At 39.6% G+C, this 19,868-nt stretch overlaps 1 protein-coding gene across 3 annotated transcripts in view; it reads right to left on the bottom strand.

The window, feature by feature from the left end:
• Positions 1 to 1,729: 1,729 nt before the first annotated feature.
• LOC148860815 (Prolyl oligopeptidase family protein) overlaps positions 1,730 to 19,868 on the bottom strand; it is a 111,393-nt gene continuing 93,254 nt past the window's right edge. For 2 of the 3 annotated variants that reach the window (XM_088986222.1, XM_088986223.1), the window contains 4 exons: positions 6,966 to 7,031; positions 6,382 to 6,430; positions 4,288 to 4,411; positions 1,730 to 2,069 (listed from right to left, as the gene is read on the bottom strand). In XM_088986222.1, the coding sequence (XP_088842348.1) occupies positions 1,988 to 2,069; positions 4,288 to 4,411; positions 6,382 to 6,430; positions 6,966 to 7,031 (321 nt within the window). In that variant the 3' untranslated portion in view covers positions 1,730 to 1,987. The remainder of the gene's footprint in view (positions 2,070 to 4,287; positions 4,412 to 6,381; positions 6,431 to 6,965; positions 7,032 to 19,868) is intronic. The other variant, XR_016113253.1, reaches the window with a different exon arrangement.

The following is a 19,868-nucleotide window of genomic DNA, read 5'->3' as shown; positions in this document are numbered from 1 at the left end:
CAATAGAAGCCCTAGTTCATCTCCACCGTTGATTGATAACATCAACTTGAGCTTCGACGGGAATAGTGCAACTAACCTGGGCCCATCTAGCATTGAAGGAGTGTTTGGAGATAGTAAAGGCAAAATTATTGGCAATTTTTGGCCCAATTGGTGTAGGTGACTCCGTAAGGGCGTACATTATGTCCATCATGAAGGGATTGCAAAAGACAATGGATATAAACATAAGAAATCTGATTATAGAAGGTGACTCAAAGTTGGTAATGGAGTGGCTAACAAAAAATATGGATGCAAAATTCAATGGGATTCAAAGAACAACAAATGGATTGGCTGATGCATTAGCAAAACAAGGGGTTGGTAGGAACCAATTGTTCTAGGCTCAATTGTAATTCTAAATTGTTCTTTGGAGAGTAAAGAAATTTTCTCTCTCCTAATCTTGTAACCTTTTAATGAAATACTATTACTGATAAAAAAAATAAGGGAAGAAAAAAAAGACTTAAGGTGAAAGAACCAGATGGTGATAGGGTCTAGATTCTTCCATCCCTTTTACCCACATCTAAACATGTCTCTTCCAAGCTTTGCAACAAACGTATGATACCTTTCACTTCATGATCATGAAGCCCTTTTTTAAGACCCAAATCCCAATTGTGCTCAACAGTTGCACTAGATAGATTGAAGCATGGTTTTCAAAATCATACTAGAAAAACTGGGAAGCAGTTAGGTGACCAGTTTTGTTTACCCCCAAAACCAGATTTTCCCCAAAAACCGTTGATTTTGGTCAGCAAACTGCTGAACCGAACAGTTAACCATTCGAACCGTTTTGACTGTTTTTTATTTTTTATTTTTATTTTTTCTTATTTTTTTTATTTTTTTTGTTAGAACGGCGTTCGACCCGGTAACTGGACCCTGACTGGTTCGGTTTTAAAAACCATGGATTCAAGAATCAAAATATAAGTTCCTCCCTATAGGTAGAAAGGGCATAAAGAGGAGAATTGTGTCTAGAAGGTTGCCATCCAAACACGATCCTATAATTTTGTAACCCTAGCTGAATACAAAATTGTTGACCTTACAACTGTATACAAATTTTATTTTAATGCAAGTGCTATTAGCTATTGCCCCAAATATTGTGGATGCGCCCCTCTGTTCTTGCCAATCCAACTATATATTTCTGTGGGCAACATTGAAAAATTTTCGAATCAAGAAAATAAAAGAGGTCACATTGAGTTATGCTTGATCGAGAATCCTACTTATTTTAAAACCTCGTATCTATTATATTCGTCCATAAAACTTTGTTAGTTTGATCAAACAACAAGCACGATAGAACTCAATATGTTTACTCAATTCATTAATGACTGCTACAAATGAGGACTAAGTAAACTGAAACAATATTTAATTCCTTTTTTTTTTTTTTTGTTTCATGGGGTGAATGGGGGTAGCTCATACCCCATACGCACAACCCCCCCAACCCTGGTGGCAGCGGGAATCGTTCCAAAGTCTCCCTACAATGTTACGATCCATTAACAGCAAGGGATACGTGGCAAAAGATCAAATATGCAACTCAAGGCTCACCTGCATAAGTTGGTTAGGGAGAATATCGAATCATGGAGCTAACGTGACAGATTGTTAGACAGTTTGACTCTCACTTATCTACCATCATTATCCAATCATTGGACCGTTAAGGTGTTTGGTGTTTTGTAATGAGAAATTGCCTATATATGTAAGAACAATCAAGTAATAGAATCATCGATCAACTAATATACATTTCTTTTATTTCGTGTCTTCTATGAGAGTAGGTCTCGAATCCCCTCTGAGCGGTGCTTTAGCACTACAGCTCGAGGGAATCCTCTATTCTTCTCAATGAAGGAAAGAGGTTCGTACAACGAGCCACCATCAGTTTGCATTCTTATTCTAAATTCAAGTAAAAATAAATATAATATTAAGCAATGCATGTTATAGATCCAATTAAGAAAATTTTGATACACTAGCGTGCCTAGTGTTCAAGAGCAGGAACCATGTCCAAGGCCTTCAGCATAAAAGCATAGGTGAAGGCATCCTCTTGAAGCTTCTCGAACCTGCATGAAACCGAGATGGAGATTATTAAACAGGGCCAGGGGAAAATGCTTGAAATTCTGAAATCCTCTCAAATTTTTGTCAAAATTACACTGGCAAGGTAATGCACCAATAAATGGTAGATGCCCCCATGAATGTTCAGGAACAATAGATACCACTCTTCCTAAGAGTTTCTCCCTTGTTCAGGAACAATTCCTACAAGAAATCCCATATGGGTTTGATAAATAAATCAGCCTAACTGTAGGACACAACTGAAAAACATACTTGTCAAATAAACTTCTACAAATGCAGCTCTCTATGGTATTCACATCCAAAATACACCTTCATTTCTCAATCAAGCCTAACTGTAGGTGACACAACTCTTCCTCCTTAGTTTCTAGATCGAATCCTACTCTGAAATGCTTCCCAAGCAATAGAACTCAAATTAGGGTTTCAGTGTCTTCTGTCAGTTTATTTTCACAAGTGAAAATGTTTCATGGTCAATAGCTTCTTTTTTATTAACCTTTTGCTACCAACCAGGTATTGTAAGTCTCAATTTTACTATCTATGTCCTTTTTCTTCTTATAAATCCATTTACAACCAATTGCATTTACCTTAGTGGTTTTATAAAAGTACAATCTCCATTGGTTTTCATTGAGTCTATCTCACCCTTCATGAATGCACTGAAAGTATTTCTCCAAGTAATGAGGCTTGTCCTTGTGTATTTCTTCTCAGCACGAATCTCTGCTTGTTTTCTCTTCTTTTCCCTTGCAGATCTGAATTAATTAATTAACCCAGAAGCTCTTCAAGACATCCCAAAGGCATAGTTTCCAAGGAACCAAGGTGAGGCTAGGCAATAGGGGGCAGGGCGCCTTGCTGCCTAGGCGATGGATTTTTTTATGTTAAAAACATAGATCCTAGGGTAGTTCCCTAGGTACCATAACCATATTTCCCTAATAATTATTCATAATTTTCATAAGAAGAGTATAAAGTTCATATTAAAATATAGAAAATCAACATATTCATGAGAAGAAAATGAAGAATGAAAATAAAATTCAAAAAATATAGGGGATGAACCCTTATTTTTGTTATAGGAAAAGAGGAAAAGAAAAAGTAATGGAAGTAGCAGTAGTAGTAGTAGTAGATAAAATTTTAAGTTCTTCCTAACATATTGGTTCAGGTTTTGAAGTCTTTGAGGGTTCAATACAGCATTTAGCAATGTTTGTGTTGATTAAACCCTAATAAATAAGAAAACAATAAAAAGAACTTAGTATATAAACACACAAAATGATAATTTTAGTTTAATAATGTCTATTTTATAATTATGATCTCAAAAAAGAATGAACAAAAAAAGTATTTTATAGTAGGAAGTAAAAAACTGCTTGGCAATTAGGCAAGCCGAACCTCAAAAGGCGCCTTGTCACCCAGGCACCCGCCTAGGCATCACCTTGACAACTATGCCCAAAGGCATCACTATACTCCATGAGCATCCTCCAACATACCCCAGTAAGTCTCCTTCCATTTTGCAATTTTTTAAATTCTAGAAACTCCCAACTTTCTCTCACAAAGGAAATTTTCATTCTTCTATTACAAACCTGCTTGACCTCTTCAAATTTGAACATACACATAATTCTTCATTACAATTCTTTACACTTGGTTTCAACCAAAAATTCTCACCTGGAACGCTACCAAACTTAATTTCCCTTAAATATCAATCCTGTATACAAAATTCCATTCCAAGACCTACTAAATTGGTTTTCACAAATTCCATTGGTTCGTAGAGAAACTCTTAGATTCTTAAAGTTGATTTAGGAAACTTTACAAGTTACACATCTTAGATAGCTCTGATAAACAAATTCTCCTCAAGCTGCAATTATCTTCTTGAGTCATTCCCTCAAGTAGCCTACCTAGCTCCCATAGGACCTACTACATCACTATATGATGTATGAAATTTACCATCACTGATAAAGATGTCATTATTTAAGAGAGTCACGGCGACAGTGGATATTTTCCACATTTTCATTGTTTCCTTCCCTGTAAAGAGGTTAATGGTCTAACTGATGCTATTGCCAATAATGGATCTACCCCCAGTTCCTACTCTTTGTGGACTGCGGAAACAGTGCACTGCCTGCTTTTGTTTCATATTTATATTGCAATCAGTACATTGGGGTTACAGGCCCATACCCATGCTACTTTCATAGTTTAGTTGTTCGCAAGAAATGAAATTTTCAAAATGATTACCTTCCTGACTTCGAGAAGTGGCCAGCACCAAGCTCACATTTAAATAACAGTATATTATCATCAGTTTTCATTTCCCTCATCTTTGCCACGAACTTTGCTGGTTCAGAATACATAACTCGGGGATCTGTTTCAACATAAAAGGCCAGAATTTAAATACTAAAAGATGTGCATCATACTATAAGGGATATGAAAGTCTGCCTCCTGCAATTTTACTGAATGAATGAACACATTTCATAATGTAAGGCTGAAGACCCAACAGCTGCTGAATCTACCCAGTAGATATACTGAGCAAAATTTTATGGGACTAAATAATCATAGTGAGCATAAAAGTAGTTCTTTCTACCAGGACAAAGCATATTATTATGACAACATTGAAGAATAGTTGGGACTATTCAATGTGTCTCAATGTACTTCCCTATTTTTATTGTGGAAAGAGATAGATAATCATATGGTGGTTAAATGGAAGGATCAGGATGACTCCAAGCAGTAAACATAGGGAAGACAAGTACGTTGACTCAAATCAGTAACCAAATCTGATTTAATCAGTTTGAATTCATCTCCAATTTATTTAAGTCAGATTTGGCCTGTCAAACCACAATCAGATTGAATCATATTTGAAAATTTGATCCATTTGTTAATCAGATCGAATTCAGATACTGCTTGACTCAATCCATTAGAATCCAATCCATTTATTATCCGTTGATGTAGTTGACATGGAAATGGGTGCAGTGGGACATGTGATAAGCCAAATGGTTAGAATTGAAAAAGGAAAGGAAAAGTCTGTGACCTCAGAATCTTAAGAGACATGTAGGAATGTGAGGCCGGTTGGAGGCTCAAGTAGGGGGATTTTCAAGAAGTTCAAGAATAGACTTGATAACTGGATGACTAAGTTACAGGTTGATAAAAGGAGTTCCTGCATTTTCAAGCGGTTTAAGATTAAAAATTTTGGGGCCTTGTTTAGAGTTGACTCTTCTAAGGCGTAAAGGGGAAAGGAAAATAATTGGTTTGGGTGATTACCAGTTATGACAGAGATGGAAAGAGGAGTATTGGAATGAGTGTTAGAGGAACGTGTTGACAAAATATGTGGTTGAAGAGGCATTTGGGACAATCACCCTTTTGGGGATCGCGAACAGGAAATTGGCAAGTAATTGCAGTTTTGAGTGCACCAGTTTTCCAGAAGGATGATGTTGTGCCATCTCTAGAAAGCTTTTCTGTTCCAATGCCGACGATGTTGAGTGGCCCAAATGAGGAATTTGAAGGGGTGGAGCTTGGACTAGGGGTGAGGATGCTGATACTCAGAACGATAAGAAGAGAAAGAAAACATACAAAACATAAGGGCTGAGACCTATTCAGCAAAAAAGGGTTGCACCCTTATTTTGGTCCTCAGAAGAAGATGAAGAGGAAGTCCTATTGACTGTTCTTATCAATTCAGGTTTTAAAGTCTTAAAGGGTCAAAAACTATCGTCACTGACTTGTGTGTCGATTGAACCCAAACAAATAAGAAAATAATAAAAAAGAAAGTAGTGTACAAATAATAATATTAGTACTATAATCCCACAAATATGAATAATTTAGCCTAACAAAATCTATTGTACTACTATTAATAACATAAAGAAAATATAAAAATATTATGTGATGTCTTGCATATAAATTAAGGCATTTGGGCGAGGCAACACTTCAAGAGTGCCGTATTGAGTAGGTGTCACCTTGACAACTATGGATGAAAGCAAAACTCATGTATATTGGGAAAGCACGGCATAACAATATATATGCTCAGCTTGAGGGGAAATGTTAAAATACACATACACATATATAAGAGCAATCCTGTAATCACTGTCGTAGGTTGACTAAATAATAAGGTCAACTACCAAATCTTCCTATTCTTTCTCTACTCTTCCCGTCTACTGTTTTCTTCTTTGTTTCACAAAGCACATTGTAGGTAACCAGAAAGATTTTGTCCTTCCCAATTAGAAATAGCATGTAATAGGTAGTTTCTGTAAATATCAACAATGAGGAGACCAAAAGCAGGAAAGGTTCTCCTGACATGTATGACAAGAAGAAGCCAATGGCACACAATCAAAGCAACTTGCTTACCATTTAAACCAGCTGTAACAAGAATATTTGGGTAATTTTGTGGCTTAATCTGCAAAAAAAAAGAAGGTATACTTAATGACAAGGGCTTACCATTTTTAGAAAGTATATTTATTTGTTTTTCGATAAATGAAGAATTTATTAGAGAAAGAAATTAGGAGCAACTTTTACAGAAGACACTTGGAGAGGCACGAACTGTGACCTCTCCAACCCTTCAAACATTAAAATATTACAGCTGAGCCCAATAAAAAAGTTCCCTCGTTGCCCCTTGCATGGCTAAACAGTCAGCCATAGCATTAGCAGATCTCCCTACCCATTGTATTCTTACATACAAGTTTCTTGTCAAGCATTTGAATCTTTTAAAATTAGAAGATGATCAACTACAATACCTAATCAATTGCCATGACTTAATAAATAATGAAGATACTGAAAATCATGAAAGCATAATTTTCTTTTGGACAACTGCAAACTATTGGTGCCAAACAATAATCAATATAAGCTTCAAGATTGTATAGGCTGCACAAAAATAGAATATAAAGGGGGAAGATGATAAAAAGTGAAAAAAGAAAAAGAGTTGACATTCTCACATTATCAACAGGGGAATAGGACTTCATGTAGAAATAATATTCTTCTTTCCGTGGATCACCCCATTCCTGCAATGCCATCAAAGAAACAAGCATGAATTCAACCATAAAACCACATAACTGTGCCTTAAAAAACCTGTTTAGAAAAAGGTAACACCATACATGCACATAGACTTGTGAAACTCAATTGAGAGTACATAGAGAATACTGTGATGTTTCAGATACAACTATAAGAAAATTAAGGTACTCATCAAACTTCATAGTGAATGCATAAAATCTAGGAGCAGCTAATTTGTGGCTTCCAGTCTAGATGTCAGAGGTCAAAAGAAGATTATATTAAATGCTTGTTCTCAAGATAACTTTATACTGTTGATAATTCAACATCCTCCTCATGCATCTCAGAAAAAAAAATGTAGATGGGATGGTTTTCATCCTAGGAAATCCATGTGGGGACTTTGAGTGGTGCTTCCCACTATCCCAAGATCTATGTAATGTCATCTTGTATATAATTTATTTTTTGATAATTACAGTGCTGAATTTCATTCATTATCACAGAAAGTTTGCTGAGTACAAGGATCAGACAAAAATACAAACAGCCTTAAGCTGACCTGTGATACAATATTGGATATTTTAGAAAGTAGTAGACGTTAAAGACTGCTATCAGCCTTGAACCCTAATAGATTTCAGGTTTGAAAATAGAAGAAAAGGTATAGAGAAGAGAGGAGAAAGAGAAGAGAGAGCAGTAGAACACAAGGGTTGAAAGGAGGGGCAGAATCTTAATGTTCTGCCGCCACCACTTCTATTTAGTATTTATAGGTTATGCTCATTACATGGAAAGGACAGATCTGTCCTTATTATTTACATAACTGATAAAATTCAGGTCTACCTTAGAGTTCGGCCTGACTGAGTTCAGTTATGTAGAAGAAGAAAAGGTGATAGAGAAAGAGAGAGAGAGAGAGAGAGAGAGAGAGAGAGAAGAGAGAATTCTGGTTCGAACTGACAGAGTCAACATAACTTCTCCCAGTCGGCCAGTAAGTATTTATATTATTATTAAAACAAGACTAAAAAGACCTACGTGCCCTTACTTAAGTTAAGAGCACATGTTCCAACACAACACTACAAATCATCAACATCAACCAAGGTATAAAGACAGAAATACCCCTACGCTAACACTCCCCCTCAAGCTGGTGAGTATACATCATATACTCCCAGCTTGTTACATATGTAGTCCACTCTTCCCCGACTCAAGCCTTTTGTAAATAAGTCAGCCCACTGATTTCCTGTATTAACATGTGTAGTGTCTAGCTCTCCATTCAACACCTTCTCCCTCACAAAGTGACAGTCAACCTCAATGTGCTTGGTTCTTTCATGAAACACTGGATTAGAGGAGATATGAACTGTAGCCTGGTTATCACAATAGAGCTTCATTGGAGTGTTAATGTTGTACCCTACTTCCTGTAGAAGGTTCCTTAGCCACACTAATTCACAAGCGGTGTGCGCCATAGCCCTATATTCTGCTTTTGCACTTCTTCTTGCCACAACCGTCTGCTTCTTACTTTTCCATGTCACCAGGTTACCTCCCAGAAACGTGCAATAGCCTGTAGTAGACCGCCTATCAGACATAGAACCGGCCCAATCAGCATTAGAATACCCTTCTATTTCAAGTTTTCCCCCACTCTTGTATATCAGACCGCGACCCGGAGCCCCTTTTGGAAACTTCACAATTCTCAGAACCGCATTCCAATGAGGAATAAGAGGTTTTTGCATAAACTGGCTTACCACACTAACTACAAATGAGATGTCTGGTCTGGTAATGGTTAGGTAGTTCAGTTTGCCCACAAGTCGTCGGTATCTGCCAGGGTCTTCAAACACTTCACCCATATCACTGCTTAGCTTGGTATTTATGTCCATGGGTGTTTCAGCTGGTTTGACACCCAACAAGCATGTTTCTTCTAGCAAATCAAGCACATACTTCCTCTGGCACAGGTTAATCCCATACTTGGATCTCGCTACCTCTATCCCCAAGAAGTATTTCAGTTTACCCAGATCCTTTATCTGAAAGTGATCCTGCAGATAAGTCTTCAGCCTGTCAATACCAATGCTATCATTCCCAGTAAAAACAATATCATCTACATACACCACCAACAGTATTTTTCCTCCCAGAGAGTCATGACTAAATACAAAATGGTCAACTTTGCACTATTTCATACCAAACTTCTTTACCACCTCACTGAACCTACCAAACCATGCTCGAGGAGATTGTTTAAGCCCATATATAGCCTTCCTTAGTCTGCACACCTTACCATCCTCCCCCTGAGCAACAAACCCTGGAGGTTGCTCCATGTAGATCTCCTCGAGTAAGTCACCATGCAAAAAGGCAATCACCCCGTTTTGTTGTGGGGTGTAGGTACATGAGGTCTGATGTATAATGCCGTGTTGGTCCAGGTATTCCTAAAATGATGAGGATAAATATTCGCGGCGATTATTAGAACGAAAAACTTTGATATGGGTACCAAATTGGTTACGAATCTCAGCATAAAATTTTTGAAAAATGGTAAACAATTCACTTCTTTCTTTCATTAAATAGAGCCACGTCATCCATGAAAAATCATCCACAAAAATGACAAAATATCTGTATCTATTATATGACATCACTTTATAAGGACCCCAAACATCTGAATGAACTAAAGAAAAAGGACTCGACACATGGTTATCAATCCTAGAACTAAAGGGAACACGATGGTGTTTCCCAAACTGACATGACTCACAATCCAAAACAGAAAGCTAACTCAAGGACGGAACCAAGAACTTCAAGACTTTTAGCGATGGATGACCAAATCGGCAGTGCCACTGGAGAGGAGAAAGAGATGACTAGAGAGCTGTTGAAGTTCTACCACCACCACCGTCAAGATAATACAGTCAACCTTCTTCATGCCCTCCACCAATCTTCATCCCCGTCTTGAGATCCTGAAAGACACACATAGAAGGATAAAAGGTAATGGAGCAGTTAAGTGATTTGGTCAGCTTACTAACAAACACAAGGTTAAAAGGCAATTTAGGAACATACAGAACTGATGAGAGGGACATAGGATCTAGGTCAACATTACCAACACCACAAATTGAGGATGTGGACCATTAGCAAGGGTGACAGATTGTGATGTTGAGCAATGAGATAAGGAGGAAAACAGACCTGGAGTTCTAGTCATGTGATCGGAGGCTCCAAAGTCAATGATCCAGGGATTGGGTGTAGATGCCAGACAAGCCATACCTGAGTAAGCAAAAGTCGTCGTGTTCTGCTGTGATTGGATAAATCTCTCATATTCATCACGGGGAACACTCACCATCTCCTTCATGGGACCATCTGTGGATGTAGGAGGCAACTGGTCAAATGAATGATTCTCCTGTCTAAAGCTGGAACTTGAGTCACCGGTCGCGGCATGATTGGCCCAAGTTGAGGAAGGACGATGTAGATCATAACAATAATTGATGGTATGCCCATCCATACCACAGTGAGTGCACTTCCTTGGGCCTGAGCTACATCCTCTACCACAGGCTCCCCCTGAATCTCTGCTCCCAGTACGACCACCACCACGATTATGAGTAGACCCACCATTGCCACTTCGGCCATATGCAGAATCACTACCACAACCACGGCCAGACTGAGCTCCCCGAGCTCCACCTCTACCACCACGACCTCTCGATGCAACAAAGGTAGATCTATCTGAGATATTAGAGTGATCAGTAGATCCGATAGAAATCCTCCGAAGTCGAGCAAATACCTCTTCTAGGGACGGAAGAGCTGATCTCCCTAATATCTAAGCCCGTACTGGTTCATATTCAGACTTTAGTCCCACCAAAAATCTAGTGACATCAAGTTGCTCTCTCTGTTGTTGCAGAATCTTGACATCAGAAGTGAGAGGATGATAGACATTCAACTCATTACGTATGTTCCTCATGTTGGCATAGTACTCCTCAAGACTCTGATTGCCCTGTTGCAGATTAAAGTACTCTTATAAAGCTGATAAACTCAGGTTGTATTGTCCTGCCCCGAATACAATTTCTTTGCATGGTCCCACACATCTTTGGCAGTATCAAGGAACATGAAGTTCACACTAATCCTGGGTTCCATACTGTTCCACAACCATGTGATGATCTGAGCATCCTCTCGCTCCTAGTCTTCATACTCGTGAGAGTCAGACGAGGGTTTCTCCTCTCTGATGTGTTTTACCTTCTTCTTTGCCTTCAGAAAGACTTCAACGGATTTAGCCCAAGGCACATAATTCTCTCCATTTAACTTAATGGAGGTCATCTGAACATTCAGGTAGTCTGTAGGCACCACCACACTAGGTTTATAATCATTATTGTCTCCCATTATGTTATCACCAATTCTGCAAACTTGCTGAATTCTATTATCACTGAGATTTGCACACTACACATCACTAGGTCACACACCTGTCACACTGATTGCAGCACTAATTGTTGCTGGAATGTGTGCTCTTTACACTACAAACCCTAAATCACACCTGTCACACTGATTTCAGCACTTGTTGTTTGCTGAAAAGTGTGCTCACACCATAAACCCTACTCCTACAACTACCTGAAATCTCAACACTATATGATCATATCTCTTCCGTCAAAAAACACAAAGAAACCAGCATAAACCCTAGCACTTACTGGCCGAAACCCTAGTATATGGTCTGAAACACACCTATTTAATCCATAATAGATATCATGCACTGAAATCTCTTACCTTATCGCTGAAGTAACACCCATACGAGCAGGAGAGCAGTCCACACACAACAGCCACTGCCCACACAGAAATCACAGCAACCGACCACATACGACATGACTGGAGGCATAGAGACCCCCAAGGGAAGAGGGCGATCACTCCTTTTCAGCCCTTTCCCTTATCTCCAATCGAACACAGAAAAAAAAGAAAAAAACCTAGATAGGGTGCACAGAGAATGAACCCTAGGCAAGCAGAAATCTAGGCAGATTTAACCTGCTCTGATACCATGATAAAATACAGGTCTGCCTTAGAGTTTGGCCTGACTGAGTTCAGTTATGTAGAAGAAGAAAAGGTGATAGAGAAAGAGAGAGAGAGAGAGAAAGAGAGAAGAGAGAATTATGGTTTGAACTGACAGAGTCAACATAACTTCTCCCAATCGGCCAGTAAGTATTTATATTATTATTAAAACAAGATTGAAAAGACCTATGTGCCCTTACTTAAGTTAAGAGCACATATTCCAGCACAACACTACAAATCATCAACATCAACCAAGGTATTAAGACAAAAATACCCCTACGCTAACAATAACAAATAAAACAAAATAAAACTGAAATAACCAACTAACCACCAACTAACCCTAGGATGACTAGAACACATTCTACCCTACGAACACAGTGGGACCATAGCTGTGGGGCCCACATCAGTGTTCTATACACCCCCTCAAGTTGGGAATAAATCTTTATCATTCCCAACTTCTTCCTTGGTACTGCTTTGGTGAGGATATTTGCTAGCTGCATGTTGGATGTGATGTATGGGAGACACTTCTTGTGATGAGACCCTCTCTCGTACAAAATGTCGAACAACTTCAATATGTTTAGTTTTGTCATACTACACCGGATTGTGTGTTATATTAATAGCCGCTTGATTATCACAATGCAACATCAGGGGCTTCTCATACTCAATACCCAACTCCTCAAGTAGTGATCTCAGCCATAGAATTTCAGCCACTCCGTTAGCTATTGACCTGTATTCAGCCTTAGCACTAGATCGGGAGACAACACTCTGTTTTTTACTCCTCCAAGAGACAAGGTTACCTCCCACAATGACACAATATCCAGAGGTAGACCTTCTGTCATCAACACTCCCAGCCCAACCGGCATCCGTATAGACCTCCACCTTCATGTGGTTATTGTTCTTGAACAGTATACCTCTACTTGGGCATCTCTTCAAGTATGCTAATATTCTTTCTACTCCAAGAAGATGTGTGGTTCCAGGAGAATGCATGTAGTAGCTGACAACATTGACTGCATAACTGATATCTAGCCGAGTGAGGCAGAGATATAGGAGTTTTCCCACTAATCGCTGGAACATAACTTTGTCTTCAAGAGGCTCCCCACTCTCTGCACTAATCCTGTGGTTCTGTTCAATGGGTGTATCCGCAAGCTTGACACCTAACTTTCTAGTTTCCGCCAACAGATCTAGAACATATTTCCTTTGAGAGACAAAGATCCCATGTTTAGATCTAGCAACCTCAATACCCAAAAAATTGAAAGAAGGGTAGGATCCATCTAATGGACGCCATGAAGGGTGCGGAATGGGTGGGCGAATTTCAAAAATTTTCCTACCTTCTCCAAACTGGGAATCATAGTCCCTAAATTTAAAATACAATATTCAAGGATTCTACTTGAACCATAATCAAACCAGATCTGAACCAAAAGGAAACACGAAGGATTATACCTGACCCGGAGAAACAATATCTCCTAAAGTTGGTGTTCACGCCCAAAAAAGATACCAAGAACCGCTCCTGCTGAAGATGACACAGCTGTGAATGGAACGGAACCAGCAGGGTGCGTCCTACACATTGGATCCTTCACAAGAACCCACTGGAAACTCTGAACATTGAATCCTTTTTCAGTCTTTTCTGCAAGACAGATGTCAAGAACAGATTTCTTGACTTCTTTCTCCTACAAAGATCGAATCTTGCAAGAGGGGTTGGCGGCAGTTGGAGAAGAACTCCTGGGACGAAGATGGCTGAACAGCTTTTCTTCTCTCTGGAGTTCTTGAGATCAAATCTCTATTGCATAAGACTTTCTTCTCTCTTTTTGAGAAAACTTGGTTCGAAATCTGGTATATTCAAATCTTATTTTCTCCTCATTTTTTCTTGATTAAGAAATCCTCCTAATTATGAGTTATCCCAATCCAAATCAATATTTGGATAGGGGATAATCTTAATCCTATCTGTAGATTAAGTTAGTTTACTCCTGATCTTATCAGGAGGTTACCAGATTCAAATCTGATTTGAATTTGGTCTCCGAGAGTGGATAAGGTCATAAGCCCAATCCTTTTTACTAACATTAATCTCAGATTCGCCCCATGGATGGGTGATCATATCAGCCCAGCTCGTAATGGGCTTTTGGCCCATTAAGTGTTCAGTGTTTAATTAGTTTCCAATCTGCTGCCCAGTTGGGCTTCTTTGTGTGGCGTGGGACCCAAGCATTGATCTACACACCAGCCACATGGGTTCGACTCAGCCTTTATCACAAGGCCCAGCCGAATTCACTGAAAACTCAGTGACCCCCTTAAGCCCATCACATGGACCCTATGGGCCCAACACTTACATTAAGTGGTCCCTGGGCCAAGCCATCTTATAAAAACACAGGGACTGTGGGCAGGTGGAAAATTAGCCCATCAGGTATTATCCTAAATGGTCCTACACTTAACCTCTCAGCCCTTAATGATCAAGCACTGCCCGACAAGAGAAGACCTCTCCCTCGGCTGCAAGGAACAGTGCCACTCTCTACTCACATGGATCTCGGGAATTAAAACCTTTTGCAAATGTTTTTGAAACCGTACATATACATATATATATATATATATATATATATATATATATATATTAATTTTGCAAAACAAAATTCCAACGATTGAAATCAACTGCCGGCAGTTTGGTTTCCATCGGAGAGAGTGCATTCCCGATCATTACCATTGTCCAACAAAGGGGCTGATCCTATCACTATGATCACTCACTCAGATGAATTCTCAGACTGCCCCAACATGTCCAAGTTTTGACCCCCACTAAGGATCTCACTGATTGACATATCAAAGACAACCCGATCCAACACCTAGTGAAGTGTCATAATTGAGTCCAGGGATCAGATGTAACTTTCCAGTTTTGCCCATCTGTATCCAAGGTTTAGGGCAATACTAGAAATCTGGTCCGGTTCAAGGGTTCAAGCAATCCCATACTACATGTGCCTTGGGTCTTACCCTGATGGCCGAGACAAGCCATCCCACAACTTAGTGGCACACCAGTATCAGCCTTGGCAGGATAAATCTCCCCAGACTTATCCAATGGCTGTGAACATTTAAAACTAACACAAGTCTCTATAAGTGTCCAGTTTTAGGGTCTTACACAGAAATATACCAAACAACATGAATCAAACATGTACTTTGTTTATTTACACTAAATGTCAAAAGTACATCAACTTGGATTGAAGCTAAGGGCATACAAAACTGTCTAACAAAAATACCGTAGTGCACCAAGATCTTTCACCTCAAACTCTTGATAAAGGAGCTGTTTGAGGGACTCAATCTCATGGCTATCATTTCCTGTCACCACAATATCATCAACATATACTGCAAGTAGTGTCAGAGAGGACTCCACCCTCTTGATGAACAGTGTATGATCTGACTGGGCCTGTACATAACTGAACTTCCCAAGGGATAGTCTGAATCTATCAACGGAAGTAAGATAGGACCTGTAGGAGGGAGATAGGCGATCATAGGATAAAAACTGAGAAATGCAGTGGGCTGTAGATGTAGTGCAATGCCATTTCCCTTTACGGACGACAATGGGAAGGTTAAGGTCGTCTGCAGGAGGTGAAGTGGCAACAGTGGAAGGAGTCTCTGTGGGCCCTGGGACTGTTATACGTGGACTTGGAGCCGCAGAAGAGGTTGGAGCTGGCCTGGACTGCTGATGATCGGGATCAACCTGCTTGCATTGCCTGTGATAGACTCTCAACTCCTGATCCCTCTGACCACCCTCATCACCCAATGGAATTGGTAAAGGAACAACCCCAAAAGTATTAACCCTACCCTCACTGCGCTCCCCCTGAAGAAAATGACCCAAATCCCCACTCTCACTGCTCTCCCCCTGAGGAGAAACCCGAGAATAATAGGGTGTCTCCTCAAAGAAAGTGACATCCATGGAGACAAACTTCTTCCCTGAGACAAGATCATAGCTACAATAACCCTTTTGAGTTTGTGTATAACCAAGAAAGATGCATTTGGAGGCCTTTGGTTTGAACTTGGAGTGATGGGGTCCGAGAAGCTGAACAAAACAGGTACAACTAAATGTTTTAAGGGGAACAATAAACAAATCCTCATTTGGATATAGAAGGGAAAAAGGAGGTTTCATATCAAGAACCCGGGAAGGAATCCAATTAATAAGATATACCGTCGTGAGGACAGCATCACCCCAGAAGCGAATAGGGACATTTGAGGTAAACATAATACTTCTAGCCACCTCTAAGATGTGTCTATTCTTCCTTTCTGCAACCCCATTCTACTGAGGAGTATGAGGGCAAGTGCTCTGGTGGATAACCTCATGATTAAGAAGGTAAGATGCCAATGGCTTAGCAAAGTATTCCTTTGCATTATCAGATCTAAGAAATTTGATCTTGGCATCAAACTGGGTTAGGACCATTTGGTGAAAGTTTTGGGTGAGGGCAGGAACCTCATCTCGTGAACACATAAAATAAACCCAAGAAAACTAGGTATGGTAATCAACAACTAACAAAAAATATCTGTACCCACCCATAGAAGGGATGTGATATGGCCCCCAAACATCAGTATGCACAATATCAAAAGAACTATTACTCCTTTTATTACTCAATGAATAAGATTTTCTACAATGTTTAGCAAACTCACAGCTTTCACATTTCAACTGGGACAACTCAACAGACTCAAACAAAGTAGGAAACAGACTCTTTAAGGACCGAAAAGGCAAATGACCCAATCGGTTATGCCAAAGCATGACCAGACTCAAACTCTAAAAAACAAGTGACTTCTTATCCACTGACTCTTCCCGACGAGAACTCTCCCTGAGCAGATAGATCCTATTCGTCTCACAGCCAGTCCCAATCACCGTCTTCGTCTCTAGGTCCTGAAAAACACATTGGTCAGGGAAGAAAGTTACTAAGCAGTTCATATGCTTGGTAATACTACTGACTGAAAGAAGGTTAGTATCAAGCTTAGGAACATGTAAGATAGAAGACAAGGAGATAGTATCCAATAGCTTGACGTCACCCTTGCCAGAAATGGAGACAAGAGAGCCATCAGCAATAAATACTTTATCCCTACCAGAAGATAAATGATAAGTAGTAAACAATGAAGGCAAGCTAGTCATATTGTCGGATGCACTTGAATCTATTACCCAACAGGGTTCAGTAGTACCTGGAGCTGAGGCATGGTAGGCTAAGGCTCGAGTACCTGAATGTGCGAAAGCAGATGTGGTAGGGGCTGATGGTGACTGCGATGACTGAGTTGAGTTCCCAACTTCCTTTTCCAACAGTATTAAGCTGCCCGAACTGCAACTAAGGTCTCTAAGGGTGTGCCTCTTGTGCCAAACGAGGATGTTGAATCAGTATTCACGGCCACATGAGCATTACCCTTCTTGCTTCTCAATTTTGCTGGGACCAAATGAGGATACAGCTTCCAACATGTTTCTTTTGTGTGTTTGGGTTTCTTACAATGCTCACATACCACATCCCTTTTATCTTCCTTCTTCCTATCCCTTTCTGAATCCCCCCCTGATTTGGGTTTAACAGCTACAAGGGCCGGTGTAAGAGGCTGAGGTTGCATCATGACTTTCCTCCTGGTCTCTTCACTATGCACTAAGGGGTATGCCTGGGAGATGGTCACACTATCTCTGGTCAAAATCTGTTGCCACACAATATCATACTCTGAATTTAGGCCTGCTAGAAACTCAAACACCCTGTTTGTCTCGACTTGCTTTCTATGGGTCTGTGCATCTTTGGGACTCTCCCACTCAAGAGTCTCTAAGTGATCAATATCATGCCACAAGGACTTCAAGGTAGAGAAGTAGACTGAAACCGGTTTCTCTCCTTGTTTAAGAGTATTCACTTCACATTTCAATTCATATGCTCTGGCAACATTAAGGGGTTGGGAATAAGTTTCTTTCATAACATCCCATATCTCCTTGGTTGTCTTTGCCCACAAGTAATTTCGGCTGATATGAGGCTGGATAGAATTACACAGCCATGTCATAACCAAGTAGTTTTCTTGGACCCACTTGGTATACATGGGTCTCCCTTGGAAGGTTCTTTCACATCTCCCAAGAGATACCCTAACTTACCCCTTCCCCGAATAGCCATCATGGCTGATTGGGCCCATTCCAAATAGTTTGATCCATCAAATATTATGGTTGTAATCTGAAAACCTGTCTCAGAAACACCACCATAACTAATGTTCCCAAAACTGCCTTCTGCCTGATTTTTAAACTCCATTTCGATCAAGAACCAGTAGTCCCAAAAATTAGGGTTACTACAGTCAAAGAACAGCACTTGGAATATCAAACACAATAAAAAATCAATATAGAACCAATCTGTATTCACGGTATATGTGCATGAAATAGGTATAAGTCTGATATGAAACCAATTAGCAAACACAACAGCAACAATCCATACAGTTTTCTCCCCTTAAAAGAGTTCGAAACCCCAAAAAAATCTGAAAACTTGGAGAATAATCTGATATGCTGAAGCAGAATTAGGGTTTTAATCAGTCCTTAAAAAATTCTCAGCCGCACATTCCAGGCAGTACCATATAGATAAGACTTGTAGTAGGGTTAATAGAAGAAAAGGTATAAAGAAGAGAGAGCAGTAGAACACAAGGGTTGAAAGGAGGGACAGAATCTTAATGTTCTGCTGCCGCCACTTCTATTTAGTATTTATAGGTTATGCTCATTACATGGAAAGGACAGATCTGCCCTTAGTATTTACATAACAAATAGAACAAAATAAAACTGAAATAACCAACTGACCACCAGCTAACCCTGGGATGACTAGAACAAATTCTACCCTACGAACATAGTGGGACCATAGCTGTGGGGCCCACATCAGTGTTCTCAACAGTTATAATAATAACCTTGGTTCCAAAGTAATGAGGGAAGAGATGGAGAGAGGAGTTCTGTCCGATGACAAGATGGAGAGAGGAGGTTGGGATCAAAGCAAAGAAACTGCTGTTTGAGGAAAGCAAAAGCAAGGACCGACAGATGTTAAAGATCATTGATTATGAAAAGCCAATGATGTTATAGTGTAATAATCAAACAGCTATCTACATTGCTCATAATCCTATTTAGCATGATAAAATAAAGCATATTTAAGTAGATAGACATTCCATACAGGAGGGAGTCGCTTCGGGGGAAGCTATCTTGCCATTTATTGCTTTTGAAGAGCAATTAGCTGATGTCTTGACTAAGGGAGCTCCAAAAGGGGAAGTTACTACATTATATAAACAACCTGGACATGATTGTGACATCTATGATCAGTTTGAGGGAAGTGGAGAGAGACTGGGCCAAATGCATCCTAGTGCTCTTTTATTATTATCTTCTTTTATTTGTTATGCTTATATTAGTGTGCCTGTTAACTTCTTTATTCATCTTACGTTATGTTTCTCAGCTCACTGCCACATTAAGGGCATCGTTGTGATTATGTTAATTATGATTAAGTAAATAAAAGTGAATAAGAGAAAGGAGAGAGAACAAACCGGACTCTCTATTTTTCAGATTAAAATATTATCTTTCTTTTGGGTTGATTCAAATTTTAATTTCTAGGGCAAATACTGGAAGTTTGGTGAGGGGGTGGAGAGTTGGAAGGGAGAGTGTGCTGATCACCCACTTATAATTTGCAGATGATAGTATTCTTTTCTGCGAAGGGAGTGTCATAGGTGGATCAGAAATTTGAAATTGGTTGCCCAACTTTTTGACAAAATGTCATATTTAAATGTCAAGGTTGTGTAGTGTCTAGGTTGTGTAGTGTTTCAATGGCCTATGACATATTTAGGGCTACCTTTGGGTGATAATCCAAGGAATGCTAGATTTTGGAACCCAGTAGTTGAGAGATTCACTAAAGGTTGGCCTCTTGGAAGAAAAGTTACGT

This window comes from Nelumbo lutea, chromosome 4 (genome assembly GCF_056320005.1).
Source record: "Nelumbo lutea isolate HS-2025 chromosome 4, American lotus-T2T, whole genome shotgun sequence".
Lineage (NCBI taxonomy): Eukaryota > Viridiplantae > Streptophyta > Magnoliopsida > Proteales > Nelumbonaceae > Nelumbo > Nelumbo lutea.
The sequence above is the reverse complement of the archived record's forward strand: the minus strand, read 5'-3'. Positions and strand labels throughout refer to the sequence as shown.